This window comes from Phoca vitulina, unplaced genomic scaffold (assembly GCF_004348235.1).
Source record: "Phoca vitulina isolate PV1807 unplaced genomic scaffold, GSC_HSeal_1.0 scaffold6, whole genome shotgun sequence".
Taxonomy (NCBI): Eukaryota; Metazoa; Chordata; class Mammalia; order Carnivora; family Phocidae; genus Phoca; species Phoca vitulina.
The window spans coordinates 57,700,579-57,716,870 of NW_022589709.1; the positions used below are offsets into that span (position 1 = coordinate 57,700,579).

The 16,292-nt window shown below is 43.0% G+C and overlaps 1 protein-coding gene across 11 annotated transcripts in view; it reads right to left on the minus strand.

Annotated features, from left to right (window-relative positions):
* MAST4 (microtubule associated serine/threonine kinase family member 4) overlaps positions 1-16,292 on the minus strand; it is a 543,729-nt gene that overhangs the window by 148,252 nt on the left and 379,185 nt on the right. Inside the window, exon 1 of one of the 11 annotated variants that reach the window (XM_032404303.1) lies at positions 14,054-14,627. The exons of 8 other annotated variants lie outside the window; for them this stretch is intronic. In XM_032404303.1, coding sequence (XP_032260194.1) covers positions 14,054-14,145 — 92 coding nt within the window. In that variant the 5' untranslated portion in view covers positions 14,146-14,627. Of the gene's footprint in view, positions 1-2,601; positions 7,158-14,053; positions 14,628-16,292 lie in introns of those variants that run through there. 2 more of the 11 variants (XM_032404307.1, XM_032404306.1) reach the window with 2 other exon arrangements.

The following is a 16,292-nucleotide window of genomic DNA, read 5'->3' on the forward strand; positions in this document are numbered from 1 at the left end:
TTTTCCCACGACCATAATCTATGTCATTAACTACATACCTTCCAAATCTTCCACCTCATGGCCCTCACTAAACAACACTGGGTTATTTCAAACAAATCTGACTAGCAGGAAATAGTTAATCTGGTTTCTTACAACTTGTTCACCTATGTTGGCTCAAAGGGGCTTTTGTATATTAATAATGCACCACATGACTGAGGTAGTTTATGCTTTTCTTTCAAGTATCTCGTGGTGCATTTTCCTGGTACCTCCTGGATATTACCAACCAAGTAATCAAACTATGTGTTAATCATCTTCCTCATGAAAATGATTTCTACAAAGGATTACACAATGTAACATGGTATCCTGGCTGGGATCCTGGCACAGAAGAAGGACATTAGGGGAAAAAACAAGTGCAGTCTTAATAACATATGGAAACTAATTTTTTAAAAAGGGGAGGATGGGGACAGGAAAACAAAACATCTTACTCTAATCCTGTATTAGCATTGTCAAACAATTGAAAAACACCTAAAACTTTTTGAGGGTATGGAAATCATGGTGGTAGTTACATGAGTGTATTTGTCAGAATTCGTGGAGCTGCGAACCTAAAAGGAACGATTTTACTATCTGTAAATTCTATCTCCATAAACCTTATTAAAACAAAACAAAACACACCTATCTCCCTGGAATTGATTTTTCTAGAGCAAGTAAATACAACTGGTAAACCTTGTGTCAGTAGGAATCTGAAGAAGGCTTGGGCCTGGGTTAGTGGCCATGAAGAAGAGCATCTGGAACATTTGAAAAAGCACCTGAAGGGAAGACTTCTTCCATTCTACCCTCAGGGAAGGGCAGCCATTCCTCAAAAACAGCTCAAATTACCACTGAGAGCCACGAGATGGCCAGTGGAGGATTCTGTGGTTTAGAGAATTCTGGATACAGTATTTGTGCCTTTTGCGTGTTATGGTTTACTTACACTTTATTCTTTTACAATTGTGGTATGCATAACAAAGCAGACACTTTTTAGTTCTTTAAACACAATGGCTCTCCCAAGGAAAAGATGTATTTAAGTGAATGCTACCAACTCATCTCCTTTTTTAAAAAAGGTAGTTAGCATTAGCATATTCAAAAAGAATTGTTATGTTTTTAAAAAGTGAAGAAGCCTGTAGGCAATTCATCTCTAAAATCCCAACAGATCTTTTTTTTTTTTTCATTCATACTGTACTTGCATATAAGATGCAAGAACTTTTGTCCTTCTATGTAATGAACTATATGCACTATTACAAGATCAGTGATTCTGAGATGTGTCCCCATAAAATATACATTCATGTGAATGGACAGGATTTTATAATATATAGAGTGAAATCTCAGAAAAGTAAGCATGGGTGCAGAGAAATGTTATTCGTTCAAAAGGCCTGTAAGACAGAAGCTGTTCAGAGCTATATCATAAGTAAAACCTCAATTTTAAAAGTACACGCCCACTCAAATACCATTATAAACTCTGATACTTTAAGATGGGGAAATTACAGGAGAATACACATACAATTTCCATTAATGGGAGAGAATCAGCAGGTGGCATTTTAAAACAAAGTAAAACCGACTTCTGTTTTTCACTCTCTTCGCACAGACAGCAGGTGGCATTTTAATAGCAAAGATCAAAATTATCAGGGCTCTGTATTCCACACATATCCTCAAGGCTTCTGCACTATAAAACCTAAAATCTTACTTTACAAGTATCATTTTCAATAATTAGAATATTGTGAGAGCTCTATGTCTCTTGGAGACAGGATAGTACAGTTAAGTTTCTATCCAGATTTACCTCTTAGTACCGTTGAGATTTGGGTACAGTTAACTAATCTCTTTAAGCCTCAATTGTCTCATCTGTATAACAGATCTTATAGATTGGATTAAATGAGACAACATATACCAAACTGCCTCAACAGATATTCTGCCTCTCCCTCTTCCTTTGCTGATGTGGGTCTATCTCCTACCGGTTCTTACACGTTACTGTAATTAACCTGGCTATACTGCTTTCTAATCCCACTAGAAGAAAAGGATCATGCCATACACATCTTTGTTTCCCAGGTGATAACCACAGCCCTGATCACATAAAAGCTACTCAATAAATATCTGGTACATAAATAAGTAAATGAGGCAATGCGATGAACCCCCAGACCCTGTGCACAGAAGTCAAATGTCGTCAAACTAGGTTATTAGGTTATCAGGATTCAGAAGGTGATTCAGGCTATCCGCAAGCCACAAAGCAGGAAAAGGATCACACAGAAATGTGTAACTCATTAATAACCCCTCCAAGTATTTTTAAATAAAAACAACGTCCCACGCTTCAGAGGTTAATGCCCCAGTTCTGAGCCTCTGGTTGCTCTATCTTTAGGTCCAGTTTATAATCATTTGACTCCTCTTTAGTGCTGCCAAGGTAACCAAAGAAAAGAAATTGACAGAGGAGCTGCATGGCCTCGAGGACCAGGGGCTGTCCCGTCCCAATCCGATCCCTAAGACATCCTAAGGAACTCAGTCTATGACTAGAAGGCAAAAACAAAACAAGCAAAATAAAACCGACATCATTTTAGTCTAACATGCCTTAACATAGAGTTCAAGATATATACACACCTGGAACTTCCCAACAAAGTCCATAAATGTTGGGCCATGAATCCCCTCCAAACATGTTAGTTTCTTATTAAATAGATTTGAAATCAAACCTGTTAAGTGGCTGAAGAAACAGCTACAGGCCACTGCCCGCAGGACACACCTAAAAGAACGGAAGGTCTGAAAAGCCAAGCTTGTTTCTTCGGCTCTGGGCTGGGCACGCCACTCACACGGGAACTAGAAAACTGGCTTAAAACGAGAACTATAATCTTTCTGGAACAATAGGTCATGACGAGCTTCCTTAATGCCAAAATAAGTGTTTAGAGGTGACTTCTGCTAACTGAAAGTGTAAAGGGCATATATATTTACTCTGGCTTGAATACAACATTTCTGAATATGTCTGTTAGTGCCAGGAGTCAGAACCCTTTTCCTCATGGATTTTTAAACCCGGGACCCATTCCATGGAATGTGTTTCCTAGGAATGGCATCAAAAGGTTGCATCATATTAATAGCTAAACATCAATTATCTGTACCTTTTGACTCCCAAATCACCCTAGGTCTGGTGTGAGAAGGTAGACTAATTTTAAGGTTCATTCTCATAAGGTAAGACAAACCACAACTTCTATTATTTAAAGAATTTCTTTTAAGAAGCCAACAAATGATACGTCATCAATCACAATTTCAAAAAAACTGGTCTACCTACCTAGAAGGCATCTGGGCAATTATGTTGCCGGTAAAATGGCATCAAAACCACCAAGCTCTAAGAACCGGACTGAAGAGAGTGGAACTCTTGAGCCTGGATTCTTATGTTAAGAAGGCTTATACAAACCACTATTAATTTCTCACCTTAAAAATCCTAGATTTGGAAGGCTAACTCATCTGAAATTGACTACAGAGAAAACAACTACTGACAAAGAATACTACATATAAATTTTATAGGTCACATAAGTAAAAATATGGCAAGTTTTATCCCTTACTAACTCTCTGGGTCCAAACATCTAACCCCAAATATCAAATCCTAAAACACACAGGAAATTATGATTTGTAAGCACAGAAGCTCATTTTGCAGAATCCATAAAAAGAACTATGACCTAACACACCCCTGGACTATCCCATACCTCTCCCTGTTCCACTATTAGCCGCTATGGCCATTTGAGATCTAAGATTAAAAACTTCCTTTGCTTAAAAATCCATCGTTTATGGAAAATGCAAATGCATCATCAACCATTCAACCCGCCAAGTTAGGTGAGAGTGCCTACCAGCTGTTCTGCCACCTCTGTGCCCTTTGGAGTGGTTGAGCAAGCGTAGGCTAATTGTACCATGAACCATTTTTTGGATTAGCAAATAATTTGTGTTTATTGGGATGGGTACTCAAACGGAGAATACCAAGTGGATAAAATTAATCCTTACATGGAAAAAAAAATCTATCCGACATGGCTTCAATATCTCTAGGGCTCAATGTCTGACCAAGGTAATCCACTTGGAAAAGTCTTTGATTTTGTATCCAAAGTCTTGAGATTAGCCAAATGAAAGTAGTATTTTTACAGGAATTTTATCTCAAGTTTCAAGATCAACAAGCCATTCCAAATCAGACGTAAGAAATAACATTACATAATAGTCACTTAATGGCTATTGTTTTACAGTAACAAAGGTTTCATTTACCATATTTCCTAGAGTGCTTTATTCAGCAGGCAGATTTTCCCATGACAAATACACTGTTTTCTCTTAACCCCTCCATATATCTGTAAAAGTAAAACATTTAATAATTATGATTTCCAATTTAAGGATCCCCATCATATAGTATTTTAAAAGGTATGAATGTTAAAGGGATATAGGTGATTTTTTATGCAAGCTATAGGTTCAGTGATTTTCTTCTAATTTAGTAGCTAAGAATTCTGGCAGTGGCTAGACAATATTCTAAGTGACTCAAGAGAGAAATGCAGTAAGGTCAAAGTCAGGGTCCTGAGACATCAACATGCACTGTAATGTTTAAAATTATAATAAAGCATAGCAAAAACAGCTTCAGCAAATACTCATCAGGCAAAATGAGCCTCGTGAATCCATCAGTTTTCTTCCCTCTCTGATTCTATGACCCTAGGAGCCCTCAGCAAGTGTCATCAGCTCCTCATTCCTCCCGCCCAGGTGATTCACTGGCGAACTAATACATTATCTCCCAAAGAGATCTGGAATTTGAACTGCCATGTCATGTTATAAAGTTTCCAGGGACATGGAGCTGGTTCTTACCTTGGAAGAGCAAAAGCTTACTTGAGAACTTCAGAACATAAATGGCCGCTGGGTGACCACATGCCAAGATCTGGATTTTGCCTGTAATGTTTGCCTGCAATTACAGTTTCCTAAGAGATCCCAGACTGGAACACAATCTGAGCCATGGATAAATCTAAGATCACAAAGTCAGTGGAATGTACAAAGTCCCAGGGTTCTGTGACAACCCAAGCAATGACTGCCCATTCTCCTTACCAGTCTGTTTCACCTTCAAATGCTGATCAAAGCCTAAGTTCTCTGCTCAGGCCTTTAAAAAAACAAAACGAAACAACACAATAGTATGATGTTTCAGGCTGATACTGGTATACTCCTTCTCTAATAAGCATGTCCAATGGCGATTAGTGTAGCTAAACCTCCTGCAGATCCTCTCATTCTATTAATAAGGTTTAAGGTCAACACTTTCAGAATTTACAACCAAGTTCGCAAGGGAACTTTCCTAATTACCAAGATAGAGGAAAAGAAAATAAAGAACCAGAACTACAAGTGTTAACAACCATGGGAATTTCTATTTAGAGATCTTTCTAGTTACACAATGTCCCACATACCACAAAAACCAAATTTGCTACTTCAGAGTCAAGACTTCCACTGATAGAGATTGTGCCTCTAATAAATGGATTTATACACACCCTGCTCCCACTTTCATCCAGGTAGCCCCAGGACCATTTTAATATCTTGGCTCTACCACTTAACTTTCAAAGGGATTACTCAGTTACCATGACGTCACTCCCAAATGACTAGGTTACATGTAGTAAAGACAGCTCAGATTAAAATAGTTTATGCATGCTCACTCACACAAGAAATGGGTGTGTATGGGAGTGGGGGGGGGGGAGGTGAGGGGCTTCCAGTCTTAATCTCTCTGAGAAACCAGCCTATTTCCATTTCAGCCAATACAAGGAGGAGTCTCCCAAATTATTCAGAAGGAGTCCCATTCCCAGTTTTCTCCTCTATGATCCATTTCCACACAGGGACTCGAGTGATTACTTAACCCCAACATCTGTCAGTTTTCAGCCCAAAAGGCAGATGGCCTCTATCTTGAGGCTTAGGATCCTCTTGTTTAAAGATACTACCTGGGCTTCTGATAACAGGACCTATGTGTAAAGAGAAGCAAGAAAAGCCATAAAGCATATAATGTTCTACCCTGTCTCTGTGAACTTAGTGACACACATACACACACTCCTTCCAGTGCTGACAAGTCCTAGTAATGGATAGCCCACGCCTGCCCATGGAGCAGGCCCCATAGTCTAACGGTTTATTTTTAAAGAACTTCTTCTAAAATCTACCTTTTGCACTCTCTCTCACACACACTCCCTTCTCATTTCTTTCCTTCTCTCTCCTTTCTCCCTCCCTCTTAACCGTCAGGAGACCTACCTATTCAAAGGGGCAAAACAATCGGTAATCTCCTACGGAAAGCTTCACACTAGAGAATAAAAATGACATTATCACCATATGTGTATTCCTGCTCATGTCCTTTGTACCTGGTAAGCTTTAACAGGGTACAGGATACACAAGGAGTCTGTAAGAACATGCTGCTTTGGTCTGGGGCATCCAGGCTCTGCCCAGACGGCACTCAGAGAGCTGCTGGGAGCTCCTGGCTGGGCTCTCAGCTTTCTCCTCTTCCCTCAGAGTACCTCCTACTAGGCTAGGAGAGGAGGACCCATGAGTGAGGGTTTCACGGACAAGCACCAATGCTGGAGCTAATCACGAGAGGCGGACTGAAGGGTGAGTCCTGCAGTGACAGGCAGGCCTGTCCCGCCTGCAGAAAACAGTCTGGAGCTTGAAGAAAGGAGAGGGATGAAAGGAAGCAGTTAGGAAACAGGCCTGGGCAGAGCATGGAGTGGGAGGAAATGGGTACAGAGACTCGGGGAGGGGCCGAGCCTGCAGGTCAGGTGTGGAGAGCCTGCGAGGAGGCCAACCAGTGAGCTAGGTTTCAGCCTCCTGTGGAACCGGCTGTGGGGTGAGGCAGAGCTCAAGCTCCGGAGCCAAAGTGCTGGTGGGCGGCGGGTTGTGTGTGTGTGGGGGGTAGCCAGAGGCACTCAGAGCGAGGGATCTGAAGCCAGAGCACTTAGGAAGGAGACACTCAGAAGGCAGTGGACAGAGCCTGAGCTTCCAGCGAGGTGGTGAAAAGGAAACTGTCATTGCCCGTTTGGGCGATGAAGCAGACAGTAAAGTGAGCAACAGTGAGTAAGGGGATATGCTTCAGGGAGAAGAGCCGATGGGCCAGCTGTGAGTGTGCAGGAGCCAGGACACAGTGATGTGTCACCGCGGTAGTCAGCTACCCACAGAGAGTGGTTACCACCCATGGTCTGCCACTCCTCACTGGCGGCTGTCGCCTGGCTCCTCGGCCGCGCCCCCCCCCCCCCACTACCCCACCACCACGGCTGGTGTTCATGCTGAGCGCATCCCTGCCTTCCCTGCTGTCCTTCTGTGTCCCTGTGGAGTGACAGCGCTGCCCGGCCTCCTCTTGGGATCTGAGTACACTGTGTGGCTTCCTTTTTACCAGACTCTCCTCCAGGCCTCCTTCCCTGTGCCTGCCTGCATCTCAGCCCACTCCTTAAATGGGGCATCCTTAGTTCTCCCACAGATTTATCTGACATATTCCTCAAATGGTCCTAATGATGACTCTCAAGCTTATTATTTCTGGTCCAGCCTCCCTGGTGCCTTGAACCCTCACATCCAAAACTTCCTGCCTGGGGGCTCTTTCCTTCCTGCCTCAGAGCCCTTGCCCTTCCCAGATGCCTACCCCAGATACTCCCCACGGATGGCTCCTTCCCATCTTTTAGGTCTCCTGTTCAATGACACTCCCTCACCACATTATCTAAAGTAGCCCCTCACATTGTGACTCTCTTCTCGACACCTGCTTATAGCCTTTGGAACACTGACCACCATTGGGCAACTGACTTATTTAGATGCTTATTTGCAAGGCCTAAACACTCTGTCTTGTTCACCATTATAGCCCTTGCACAGCACAGGATATTGGTGCTGTGAATCTTGGCTGAGTGAAGGAATGAATGCTCCGTGGTATTCAGTATACATTAGATGCTCAATAAACGTAGATTGACTAGGCTTCTGGGGATCAAAGGAATGAGTACAAGTTCTTTTGTCTTCCCTTCCCCCACTCTTGCATGTACAGGTAGTTCGTTCATCTCCCTGGTCCCCCAGGTCAAAATCCCCAGGGCCACTGTGGAATGTTTCCTTGTCTCTCAGAGCCAGTGGCTCATCAACTTTGATCAACTTTATATCCTCAGTGTCTCTCAAAGCCACAATCTCACCATATTCCTTGGTCAGATCTGCAAAACCCTTTAGACAGGCTACTGCAATAACTTATTAATTGGTTTCCAGGTCTCACCCTTCCCTTCCAGACCTAAACTCCCCAGCGCTGCCAGACATGCCTTCTCCCTTTGGGGAAAGGCCAAGCAAGCACCTACAAATATCAAGTGCCTCAACTCTCGTCCTTAGCCTCATCACCCAATACTCATCCCCTTGTTGTAATGATAGAAACAACGTGAATACTTAGTATTTACAGGGTTTTTTTTTTTTTAAAGATTTTATTTATTTATTTGAAAGAGAGAGACAGCAACAGAGAGCACAGGCAAGGAGGAGGAGAAGCAGGCTCCTCACTGAGCAAGGAGCCCGATGCGGGACTCGATCCCAGGACCCTGGGATCACGACCCGAGCTGAAGGCAGATGCCCAACCGACTGAGCCACCCAGGTGCCCCAGTATTTACAGGGTTTTTGCGTGCCAGTCATTGCATTAACCATTTTATACATATGAACATATTTTACTCACTATAACAATCCTGTGAGTAATTTACTTGTCCCTGTTTTATAGATGGAGCAACTGAAGTCCAACGAACTTCCCCAATCTCATTCAAACCCAGGTGAACCGGCTTTAGATCAATCCTCTTCAGCACTGTGGTATATTACACTGCCTCTCCAAACTTCATGCATCAGCAGTACTGAGTTATGCTTCTGGTTGTTTATGCTCCAGCAATACCGAGCTATGTGTGGTCCCTTGAACTCTGTTAAGGCCACTATGCCTTTGTTCACACCATTTCTTTTGTCCTTTGGGAAGGCCCCATCCTTCTGTCTGATAAATACCAAACTATCCTTTAAAACCTCCCTGAGGTGATGCCTCTTCTATGTGGTCTCTCTTTTGGCTCCTTGAGACTAAAGTCTCCCTTCCCCAATGACCACTCCTAAGGCTTATATGTACCTTACAAATACTTCTTTATTGCCCTGGTTTGCAATGATTCATTCCCATGACTGCACTGAAGGCAATCCTATGACTCACCTTTGAGCCACAATGCTCAGGCACACAACAGATGCTCAATAAATGTGGATTTAACTGGACTTTCCGCAGAAGGGGTGAGTACAAACTCAATAATACTCAACGTGTCAGGACAAGAGACAAGTGTGTTCTCCATACTTTTTAAAGACACATATTCATGAGCAAAAACAAAAGCTCACCCAACACTACAGATGTTTCTGAAAAGAAGATGTAGCATACATAAAAATTCAATACATTCTGACAGTTGCAGCGGTGAGTTTAAGATCCCCAAATGTAACTGCTGTTCAGGGCAACCGCTTAGGAATGTGAATTCAGAAACATAAAACACACACACACACACACACACATGAAACCCCAAAACCAACTTTTATCCCGTGGGTTCTCGGCAAAATACATTAGGAAACTTGCTCCAAGTGACTGAGTCGCAAGCTGCCCACTGGCATGGATAATGACACTTGATTCAGTTGTCACTGAGATTTGGATATTGTCACATAAGCTCAATGAAAGTATGAGATTTCTGACCATTAAGGTTAAAAACCAAACATCTTCTAGAATCTCTAAATTGTGCTTTAGCAACACTAAAGTCGCACCTCAAAACTGAGCAGCAATATTTATAGACCAATGTTAGTCCTTTCCTTACATATGTGATGTAAGTAAAAAAAGAAGCTTAAAGAGAGAGAGAGAGAGAGAGAGAGAGAGAGAGAAGCTGGATCTTCTTCCCTCCCCCCACAAAGTTTTTAATCCAAAGGGGGAAAAATGTTATAAACCTAAGGAGTAACATATAGCAGCGCTGGATTTCTGTCCCTCCAAGCAGCAGGTGAACGGCTGTACTGACTTAGCCTTGCAGAAATAACATAGGCGCAGGGGAGACAAAGCCAAACATAAAAAAAGAAACTGTTTCCTGTTAAAGAGAAGTGATGAGATGGGACATTTTTACCTTCTACCTGATGTAAGCAAGGAAAACTCCAAGTTTCTCACTATGCTAGTTCCCCTTATTCACAGATATGTTTCAAAACCCCCAGTAGATGCCTAAAACTGCAAATAGTACTGAGCCCTATATATACACTATGTTTTTTCCTATACATAGATACCGATGATAAAATGTAATTCATAAATTTGGCACAATAAGAGATTAACAACCGTAACTAATAATAAAATAGATTATAACAACAAACTATAATAAAAGTCAGGTGAATATGGCCTCTGTCTCTTGCGATGTAAGATGACAAAATGTGTGTGTGATGAGATGCAGTGCGGCGAGTGACGTAGGCACTGGGACCTAGTCTTAGGCCACTATCATTGGCTTCTGGACTGTGGCTGACCACAGATAACGGGGACTGCAGAAAGTGAAATCAGAGATTGAGGGGGGGACTACTGTATTAAGTATGTGCTAGCTGTAGGTTTTCCGTAGATATTTTCCATCGAGTAGATGAAGTTCCCCTCCGCGCCTGGTTTTCTGAGAGTTTTTGTCATGAGTGAGTACTGAATCCTCTCGAGTGCTTTTTCCACATATACTAATGTGATCATGTGATAATCCTTACTTAGCTTATTTCTGTGACAGATTACATTGATTGATTTCTAGTGCTGAACCATCTTTGCATACCTGGGATAAACTGGTCATGATGTCTGTTTTCATACATTGTTGGACTTCATGTGTTAATAATTTGTTGACAGAACATATGAGGTTTTCTTCCAGGCAAATATTCCCTAGAAGTATAAGCTTTAAGACTGTATCACTTAAACTCAATGTTAAATGACAGCAAGGTAAGAGAAAGTAAGGATATTTTGAAAGGTTTAAGACTTTATAGAGTATTTATAGAAGTTTTCATAAAATTAAAAAACAGATAATTTCCCATAAAATAAAGAATATATGATAAAAAAGTAAAGTGTTTCCAATGGACTATGTAAGCTTTCCAGCAAGACAGGAGACAAAGTCCACACGCATCCAGACAACCTGTTGTCTGCCACAGTCAAGACAAAAAAGCCTGAAGGGGACAATAAACTGTCTTTGGGACGCAGGACAAGGAATATCAATTCAATACTGTGTAAAAATCTAGGCCTGAGATTAGGTCTGTACGATCCTCTAAGAACCCAGAGAGTTTAAAGTTACAGGCCCAGGCAGGCCCAGCTGGAAAAGAAACTTTCAAAGTTTTCCTGTGACAGAGCAAAGCAACAAACCAGTACCATGCTGAATCGGCGAGGCAAATGCGATGGAACCAACCAAAAAGGCTTCCATGATGAAAATGTCTACCATAATATAGACTTGAGGGAAGAGTGTGAAACCCTTCAACTCTCCTTCTTTTGTCTAAATGGTACACACACCCCACCCCAAAAAGCTCTGAGATGTTCATTCACATGCTCAAAGCTGGATTTACTCTTTGATCAATGCGAGAAGCTGATATTAAAGAAAAGGTTAAGATAAAGTCCTCTAAATTACAACGTGAATGAGAACAAGTGGCTAGGGAAAAAAAAAAAAAAAAACCATGTAAAATGAATGATCAGTTGGACAAAGTCAGCAAGTATGCAGAAAAAAAGCTAAGTCTGGGCAGGAGAGATATTCCCAGGGCTAGGGCTTACGCACCTGAGGGCGAGGGACAGGTGTCCTCACCTGGACACTGGGTACACTCACAGTGAGACTGGCAAAAAGACAACTTGAGGAGGTCCTTTTGAAAGGACAGACTTAGGGAACCTGATCAGCCAGGTGCAGAATGGGGTTAATGTGGCAGTTGGAGGAGGACATAGCATTTAGAGCAGTGAAGGGAGGTCACAGAATGGGAAGAGTCCCACTGTAAGCATGTGCTACGCGCCCTTGGGAAGGACACAGAGCTGGAATTGATCACTGTATAATAAGAGAATGCAACAGCTACATATATCGCCCTAGACAGGAAGACACCTGCCCTTCAAGTTTCCAAATCTACATAATAAATATAAAGCAGTGCTGGTCCTTTGAGACCGATAATAAGTAGATGTACACAGAGGTGATCTTCAGGAAACCTATCTCCAAACTCCGAGAATCCTGGAAATCCCCAGTCACAAAACAGGCTGGGACAACTTCCACTAATAGGAAGGGAGGGAAGAAAATCCACCCCCTTTTCTGTTTCACTGAACTGAAAAAACGGGTCTGTGACTTGGGGAGTGGGGAAAGGCCTCCCACACTTGCCCACTTTGCTGGGAAGAGCCTAAGTTACTTCAGTTCTTTAAGAAGGAACTTAGAACTCAGGCTCTCTGCCAATGTGAGCTGTCTGAATTGCAGTGTTCTGGATTGGAATGCCCTGGGCTGGAAAGTCAGGGTCAGACTAGCCTGAGAATTCTCAGTAATATTGTCAACAGGTAGACGGGGCAAAGAAAGGCTCCAACCGCTCTTCAGGTGCAGACACACAGGTGCGATGTCAGAACAGCGCAATCTCTTTGAGGAGTGGCTTCAGGTGAGAGTAGAGACCGCATCATAGCCAGGACCACACCACTCAAATATTTAAGGGCCCCTGACAAACGTGAAAGGTAAGAAGTTATAGAATGTACTGCCACGAAAGTTGTGGTCTTGTTCATAGACAGCATTATCTCTTCAACTAATAAGTTGCATTTATTTTGCTGGGGGCGGGGGGACAAGGATGACACATCTTGAATAAAAACGACCAACACCGAAAGGTCAGGTCTCTGAACACATGGAGCAGAACAAGAAAAGCCTAGTTAACCTTAATTTAAATCTAGACTCTAACATGGTTTCGTGAGACCAACACTGTTCAGGTTGTATTAAAGGTAAGTATGACTTTAAAGTCTACTCAGGATCAGACAGAGGTGTGTGTGTTTTATAGGTGTATATTTGCACATGCGCCTACAAATACGGCACGTCAGAGTATTGCAGGATGCTTCTGAAATCTACAAAATACCATGGGAAATTTCGGAAGGAAAATTTACTAAGTTTTCCAAAGTATGAGGTATCTGCATTCACGCTACACAAAGTTATGGATATAACAAAGAGAATACACCATTTCTTGTGTTCTTTACACACTGGAGCACAGAGATTATGAAGCTCCCAACCTGATAGGCAGCATCCTGTTTATGTGAGGGCACCATTGCTCTTAAACACATTCATGGGGACCGTGCAAGTCAAGTTGCGAAGAAAAACGAAGAACCTAGAGTTACGCAACTCAGAAGGCACGCCCTTCTAAAACCACAATAATGCCACCTTTCTGTGCCGGACACAATGGGGAGAGAAGAGAAACACTCCCCTCCAAAATCATATTCTCTCAATCTGAGTGTCAGCAACTAACTCTGAACTGCCTTTCACTTCTGCCACCAGCTTCATCCTGATTTTAAAATTCTCTTGTCCTCCACCTATTCTGTCAAATATGTTACAAAATGAAAAGGCCAGCCTGTAGTAGGAATAAATGTCAGCAAACCAGTAAAAAAACAAAATGGCAAAGTTATGCAGACCTGTCTCTTTCAAGCAGACAATACGAAACAGGCTAACTGGAGCGATCCTTGCATTGCACATCTGCATCTTATAAAGGTCAAATATTTAATAGAAGGGAACATCTGAAAGGCTCTACAAAGGGAAGCAGAAGCCTCCAGTGCCTGAGTGAAGGAAGCAGATGAATCTGATCAGATCAGAGACAGACAAAGTATCTCTCCTCCTCCCTTTTTCCTCCCCCCTCTACTCACAACTCATCCCCTTCTCACCCACATTTCAGAAGAACAACTCGAGAAGCACAGGCCAGCAGGATTACGCAGGAAATCCGCAAGGATGACAGAATACCTGAAACAGTGCCCCCCTGGCAGGGGAGAAACTTTCCAAACTGTCGCCCAGTAAACAAAACCCCAGCTGCTAAGGGGCTGGGGCAGTCTGGCCGCCTCCAAAGCCAACACATTCCCTCTCCAGGCAAAGTATCCCCGCGGTTTTTTTACCTTTGTGTCCGCCGAAGCCTGTTCCCACTCCTCAAATGAGGCAAAGTAAAGTTTGAGAGCACAGTCCAAAAATTGGGGTCAGACATATCCATTTCTTTCTCTCTTCAATTCACTGTGGGTTCAAGGCCATAAGGCCAAACCAGGGAGGGGGCGGTAAAACGGCAAAAGAAAAAAAAAGGGAAAAAAAATCCCAATTATCTACTCGCTCCCTCCAGAGGAAACGTGCTGTGAACTGTGATCTCAAGAACAACTTGGAGCCCGTTTGAAAAGTACCCGTCCTAGCCTTTAATTAACACACAGCCATTTCTCCAAGGTTCAGGAAACTTATTTCCTCTTGGGTTTGCCCTCTCCTGGTCAGCCTTGGGCAGCTATAAACAGTAATTACAAGAGTTGGGCCGTGCGTTCTGCACAAAATGCTGTCTGTGTGTGATTCAGTCCAAGGTACTTTGTCATCTGTTTGGCAGATACCATTTGCAGCTCCTGCGGGGGGGCGGGGGGGAGACGACTATTTTAAGTCTTTGGTTCCGGGAGGCTGTTGCTTATCAGCAAACCATTCAACATCCGAACATGCCCAGTGCCGAGTTTCCTTTTGGTATCTACATACAAGGAAAAGAACTGAAATACAAAAAGCGCCTCTTCTCCCCCTTCGGGGGTGGGGGGGCGTGGGGGGGGGAGGAAACTTACAAGCACTTTTAGAAAGCTGGCCTACAGGCGGACTTGAACAGGACACCTTTGTGAGGCTCCGCGGCCAGGGGCTGGGCCGGGGGAGGCCCCCTCCCCACCCGCAGACCCTCCCCCGGGAGCGAGGCCTCATGGGAAAGGGGGCCGGCGGGGCCCGTGCGCGAGCCCAGGAGCAGCCCGGACCCCAGCATCCCCCGCCCGCGCCCCGCACTCCGCGCCCCCAGCTCGCGGCCCCAGATGGATCATTCCCCCCAAATAAATAAATAAATCCAGCCGCGGCCAGCACTCGGTGAAGTGAGCGAGGCGCACACCTGAAGGCTGGTCTGTGATTCACTGCAGAATGGATCACCAGGAAAACACTCCTAGGAAGTGAGTAATTACTCTTTACCCAGACGCTCTTTGCAGGAAAAGCACGCCAAGGGGATGCCACACTCACGGAAAACGTCAGTCAACTATATTTATGAGTTTACATCCATTTGTTGAATTAGGGCAGGCGCACCTGTTTGGCTTCGTGGACAGCAAACACGGCCCGGGAATGGTCAGCTACTACCTGTAAAGACGCTACCTGGCGTTTATTTAACAAATGCTCCATTATTTCCCTTCCACGTGTGCTCAGACTTGAAGGAATATAAGGGAAGGTTGAATCCATGTTACTGTTGTTCATCTTGAAGAAAGGCATGGTATTCAAATAACTCCCCAAACCGACAAAATGCTTGTGTGAAAGTCTATGAAGGAAAAAAAATTAGGATTTAAATTAACTGCCTTAAATCTGGCGTAACAGGGTGAGAGATACTAAATTTTACAAGATTTTAATTAAAAAAAGAACTCATAAAAATGGTTTAGTTCACCTACTACATACTGGAAACAAACTTACTTACAGAAATATGAGAGAGACAAGGGGAGGGGGGTCAGCTGACAAAGGGGGGGATAAATAAAGAACAGAAGTGCACTTTGGGATCCTCTTTATCTAATTCTTATGATTCCCGAAATATTTTAGACCCCAAGGACTCTGGGAATTTCTGATAATAATTATTTTACAGGGCTTTCTTACGTATTAGCTCCTTAAATTCTCACTGAGCCTCCTCAGATCCTTGGTATCTACTAAGATAGACGAAGGCGGCAATATTTTCTCAATTTAACAAGTGACAAAATACACTTCACCAGACACTTAGGAACTTGGTTCAGTATGTTTTGCTCCATACTAAGCCATTTCTTCTCCTTCTTCTTTTTTTACTGTTTTTAAGGACTTAAAAGGGTATTTTTTAAAGGCTGACACAAAGACAGTACTACCCATGCTCCAAAGCCGTTTGTCAACCTCATTCCTTGGACATGTTAGGCTGGGTAATTCTTTGTTCTGGTTCTTTTTTTTTTTGTACATTGGAGGATGTTTAGCAGCATCCCTGACCTCTACCCACTAGATGCCAGTTGTGACAATCAAAAATGTCTACAGATATTGCCAAATGTTTCTTAGGGGGCAAAATCACCCCTGGCTGAGAACTACTGCTTTAAATAAAACCTCCCTCTGAGAAAGGTAGCGCAGAGCATTGGTTAAGAGCAA